This window comes from Olea europaea, chromosome 12 (assembly GCF_002742605.1).
Source record: "Olea europaea var. sylvestris chromosome 12, O_europaea_v1, whole genome shotgun sequence".
Taxonomy (NCBI): Eukaryota; Viridiplantae; Streptophyta; class Magnoliopsida; order Lamiales; family Oleaceae; genus Olea; species Olea europaea.
The window spans coordinates 15,289,673-15,295,745 of record NC_036248.1 but is presented as its reverse complement, the minus strand read 5'-3'; the positions used below and the strand labels follow the sequence as shown (position 1 = coordinate 15,295,745).

Sequence of the window (6,073 nt, the reverse complement as noted above, 5' to 3'; positions counted from 1 at the left end):
CGATTGCAGAACCGAGGCCGGGGAGCAGAATCCGCGGCGAGTTCGGGTTTGGAATTGAGGAATTGGAAGAGGACGAGGACGAGGACGAGAGGCAGGGGGGGTTTATTGAAGCGGATGTGTCGTACGGGCTGAGAATTGATCGCCAGAGGATTATCAGGGTGAGAACCAGAAGTCTTGACGCGAAGGCGAACCAGAGAAGGAGGCGCGTGTGGTGGCGCGTTGTCATGGTGCTGGATTTGAGAGCCATTTTTGGTGGAAATACGAAGGGTTTCTAGTCAAGGTACGAGTCATCGAAATATCAGTGCAGCTACAACTCTCACATGAATAGGTACAAGACTAACAAGCATATGTACAAGCTCTTTGCTTAAAAGTATCTCTCTCCCTTCCAATATGTTAGTAGGACAAACAGAACAATAATGTGATATGAGTAACAAAGGCTTGGAAAGGTTTCCTTGTGCACAAAATAGATCGATAATCAATGCTGTTCCTCGGATCCTTATCGATTATGGAACAAATAATAGATACAAATTTCAAGACAACTTGTACACTATAGCATAAAGTAGTGAATAAAGTCGAGTCTTAATTATAATTGTCAAACTCATCGACACCGACCAACCATCACTCTATATTCCACCAAGCCACAAAATTTTAACTATTCCACTGTAGGTTCACAATGACACTTTATTTTGTTCAGATAAGAACTAGTTCAAGTCTTCTCTGATGTGTCCATCACGAAACTCCCAAAGCAAACCAAAAACACACTTCACATATATATTTTGGCACATGAAAGGCTACTTCCTGCCTGGCCTTGTACTTTCTGTCATTTGGTTACGCAAATCCTGGAACCACTACTAGAAAAATGCCAAATTGGTGACAAATCTATTAATAATGATACTGATAATTCTATTGGTAACTTTGTTACAATATTATAGAATAATATAAATTGATCTTTTACAGCAAAGAAAAATAGATTGAAACTGCAGAAATATGGAACTTGAATTGGAATTCAGGTGTTGAAAAAATAGTGGAAGAATGGTGAAAAACGGCCTTAGTCATAACCTTAGCCCCCATGAATGGTGAGTAAATTTGTCAATTAACTCAATATTGTAATGGCAATAAACATTGGAGTTTCAATAGTCTTGAAAATCAAAAAGTTAGTTGAAGAAAGCAAAAAAATTGCAAAATATGGACCCTCCTTAGGGACTAATTTTTGCTCCGTTCGATCTGACATTCGTGTACAAAGGTCGTGCCCGCATACAAGTTCAAGGCTCGATGTACAATTTTGGTCCTTGATTTGCACTCCCTGTGCGGGCACGTGGAGAGAAAGTCTACACATGATTACACCCTTTTAAATTGTATTCGTATATAAAATGGTCATTGCTTTCATCAACTTCCTATGTGGGATTTACTTCAATATAATTTTCCCTCTAACATAAATCATTTTTCAATGGTCCACTTTGAACTCTAATTTCTCATTCACCCATTTATTACTTTTGGCAAATAAATATATAATTTCTATCTTCTCACGGAATTTAAACTTAAAATTGTGTCAAAAGTCAGTTCTAAAGACCCATTTTCCAACATACTTTACTATAATTCAACCCACGTCAAATAAAATTTAAGACTATGACAAATATTCGATCATTACTAAAGTTGTTGATGGTATAATGCTATCTTCATCTATATATTTATCGATTGATAGTTGAGAAATCGTTTTAGAAAGTAATGGGGTTGCTGGAGAGATAGGAAACTCATCCTCGTAACGTTCTAACACACACGAGTGGCCGAGCCCCAAGTTCGTTATTACTTGATAATAATATTGCCTCACTGGGAATGACCAGTATTACTGATGTACATCTCATTGTTTCATATGTTATTAACATTTTGAATATATTTTTGATGCAATACATAGTGAGAATTTATGGCTTCTAGAAATAATGCAAAGGCCCAATAATAATGAATTCATTTATTTATATTATTATGTCTCGCGTGAATCAAACAATCGGTACCATATATTTGTACATTGAATTATATATCTAAATAGTCCCTAAATTCTATTTTGTTTATTGTCAAATATATTGAGCAATTATTCCTTATTGCAAGAATAAATTCAACAATTCAAACAACTAACTAGAGTGATCAAACATGTAAGTAAAGGATCAAAGCAAAACAAAAGAACATAACACCAAATTTTTACATGGAAAAAGCCTTACATTGTAGAAGGAAAAAGATCACGGGGCAATTTCGGCAAAATTCACTATAATAAAATGCCGTTTAAAATACTCTAGTTTATGCTCAAAACTTGAGTTCTCAACAAATTGAGAAATACAGCAATGATCAGTACCTAAGAAAATAAATAATCTCACCATCAAACCACTAGTTTGATGAAACCCGTGAGATAGTCACTTTGAATACTACATATCTTTAAAGTACCCAAAATATGCCACTAAGAGAAATTCTCAATTTGTATTGTGTAGAGAAAAGTACTTGTGTGAAATCCACACCTAACGATTGAAAGAAAAATCTTTTCTATTTCTCTCTCCCTCTTTCCCACACGCACGCAGCCACGATTTTCTTGCTTTCTCATGTAGCAGCCTTTATTTTTCTAACAGCCATGTTTTTCTCTATTTTTCCAATTAAACAGCCACCAACTTTGACCTAAAATACAATATAATAGTGATTTGGCCCACTAATTACTTATGGGCTGGAAAATTCATATAACAATCTCCCCCTCTAACCTACCAGGAAAATTCATATAACAATCTCCCCCTCCAACCTACCGAGAAAAGATAATATCCTCTAACAGATTAGTTAGAGTCCATATCAATCAGTTCGGCACAAAACTTAAACTTTTATCTAGTTACAACATTTGTCACATATTAGCTGAATTCTTCTACATATAAATTTTTTCTAACAATGTCAATTGTTCTGCCACTTCTTGTTGTAGCCAGTGATATCTCATATCAATGTGCTTCATCCAAGAATGATAAATAACATTATTGTTCAAGTCTAATGATCCCTGACTGTTGTAATTAACTATATACCCATTTTGCTTCAAACCAAAATCTTGAAGAAATCGTTTCAACCAAAGAATTTCTTTTGTTGCATCAATTGCTGCAATGTACTCAGCCACAATTGTAAATAAGATAACGCACTTCTGTAGTTTGGCTACCACGAGATAGCTTCATCTGCAAAAGTGAACAAGTATCATGAAAATGATTTTCTACCATCAAGATCACACAATCATATTTGCATCTGTGAAGCCCTCCACATCAGTATTGAACCTCTAAAGGTTAAGTACGTCTTTGAAATACTTCTTAAGTATCTAAACATCCATTTCACTGTCTCCTATTGCTCCTTATCCTTGACAAGAAACTTACTAACCACTCCAACTGTATGAATAATGTCTAGTCGTGTACAAACCATAGCATACGTCAAACTCCCAACCATAGAGGAGTAAGGAATCTCTGCCATTCTTTCTTTATCTTCCTTCTTAAAAGGACAAGTTACCTTACTCAATTTGAAGTGACTACCAAGTGGTATCTCAACTGGTTAAGAATTTTTCATGTTAAACCTTACCAGTACTTTTTCTACATACTTCTCACGTAATAAGCATAACGTTCTGGCTTTTTTTATCATGATGAATATACATCCCCAAAAATTGTCATGTTGGTCCAAGATCCTTCATGTCAAATGACTTGAACAAATCTATCTTCAAACTGCATATCAACTGAACATCTTACCCCAATATCAAATATCATCTACATATAGCAAAAGAACGATGAAGTTACTACCACAGAATTTTCTGACATAAACATAATGATTTACATCTATCTTAGAATAACCATGACCCACCATAAAAGAATCAAATTTCTTATACCATTAAATAGGAACCTGTTTTAACCCATAAAAACTCTTTTCCAACCTGTAAATCATATATTATTTTCCTCTTACTTCAAGTCTCTCTGACTAAACCATGTAGATTTCTTTCTCCAAAATACCATGGAGAAAGGCGACACGTCTAACTGCTCAAGCTCAAGATTAAAACTAGCTACTAAACTCAAAACCATTCGAATGAAATATATTTTGACAACAGAAAGAATGTCTTATCGAAGTTAATCCCTTTCTTCTAACCGAAGCCCTTTACCATCAATCGAGATTTATACTTCACTAACTTTTCACCATCTTTCTTTAGCTTGAACATCCATTTATTTTTTAATGTCTTTTAACCTTTAGGAAGCTCTACTAACTCATAAGTATTGTTCATTTGCAAAGAATTCATCTTTCTCTGCATAGCCTTTATCCAACTCTGTTTATCCTTACGAGATTCTATCTCCTAAAAGCATTCCAGCTCTCCCTCATCGGCTACCAACACATAATCCGATGCAGGATACCGAGTTGTGAATGATGCTCACTTGTAGTCTTCTAACCGGAGGTTCAGATATAGTAAGTTGTTCTCCTGGCTCGACATCTTCTAGATCATCCTTATCAATTTCTACTGGCTCATCAACACGACTGTCAACATGTGTCTCTATCCCATGAGTAGCACTGTCTGGAGGTAAAGATACGACTGTAAGGTCAATGACACTTTCGTTAACACGTCTTTGATTCCCATATTTCTCGAATCTACCAACATATGATATCCATAAAAATCACATCTCTACTTTTGACTATTTTCTTCTTCTCCGAATCCTATCGTCTATAGCCAAATTCTGCATCTTCTTAACCAACAAAAATGCAAGTACTAGCTTTATCATCAAATTTAAACTATTGTCCTTTAAGCACATGTGCAAATGCTTTGCATCAAAAAAATTTTAAGTGAGAATAAGAAACATAATTTCCTGTCCACGCATTTTCTAAAATTTCAAAATCCAAAGGAATTGATGGAGGCTAATTGATTAGGTAGCACGCCGTATGTACAGCTTCATCCCAGAGTGACTTAGGTAATCGAGTCATCCTTAACATGCTCTGACCTTTACCACAATGGTATGGTTCATTCCCCTCCATTTTCAGTTCGGAGACATGTCAAAACCTTTACATTTTTTCATTCCACGATGGCTTAAAATTTTTTGAAGTGTTAAAAAAAATGGTCTTTTGATCTCAAATAAAAAATCCACAATTTTCGTGAAGCATCATCGATAAAATAAGAAAATACTTATTAGCACATAAAGACTCCACCTCAATAGAACCATAAACATCATAATACACTAAATATAAAATATTAGACTTTCTACTAAAGGACTTTTGAAATGAAACTCTATGTTGTTTACCAAGTAATTAGTAATCAAAAGAATTTAATGATGTACATTTGGTAAAAGGAATGAGTGTCTTCCTTACCAAAATTTGCAATCCTCTTTTCAATCATGTAGCCAACCAATTGTGCAATAAGTCTGTGAAGAATCACTTTCAGTTGCATTCACTATTTTGCCACACACCTTTGTTTGTGTCTTGTAGAATGTACAACAAACCTTTCCTCTAGTAAATACCATCGACCTTTTTATTAGTTTCCATCTTTCATTGCCAAACTAACTGTTATATCCCACTTCATTAAAGGCACGTATATATAGCAAATTCAGGAGCATGTCCCGAACATTTCACACATTCTTCAATGTCAAGCTACATTCAATATCCTTCTAAAGATAAGTACCACCAATTTCCACATTGCTGACAAAACTGTCAAGACCCATCTTCACCCTATCAAAGTTACCCGATTTGTATAAAGTGAAGAGCTCTTGTCTTGGAGTAACATGACAAGAAGCCACTGAGTCAATAACTCATTAAACAAACAAACCTACAACATGAAAACACTGTTCGTCTTCAACAAAAAAAATTACTATGATGGCTTCCTCGTCTGAAGCACTGGTTGCTATATTTTGATCAGTCTTCTTTCTATTTTTCTTCTCTTTAATTTTTTTAAAGTCATACAATGTTTCTTTATATGACACTCTTTATCACAGTAAAAACATTTGACAATTATTCTTGCTATTGCCGACTTCTAAAGCTATCACATTCCTTAGGAGCTCTGCTCTTACTCCTTCCTCTATTTTATGTAATAAGAGCTCGTGCATTATTC

At 34.9% G+C, this 6,073-nt stretch overlaps 1 protein-coding gene across 1 annotated transcript in view; it reads right to left on the bottom strand.

The window, feature by feature from the left end:
* The window catches only part of LOC111406661, a 6,876-nt gene extending 6,407 nt beyond the window's left edge, over nucleotides 1-469 (bottom strand). The window contains exon 1 of the mRNA XM_023036049.1: nucleotides 8-469. Coding sequence (XP_022891817.1) covers nucleotides 8-247 — 240 coding nt within the window. The 5' untranslated portion in view covers nucleotides 248-469. The remainder of the gene's footprint in view (nucleotides 1-7) is intronic.
* Nucleotides 470-6,073: the final 5,604 nt, after the last annotated feature.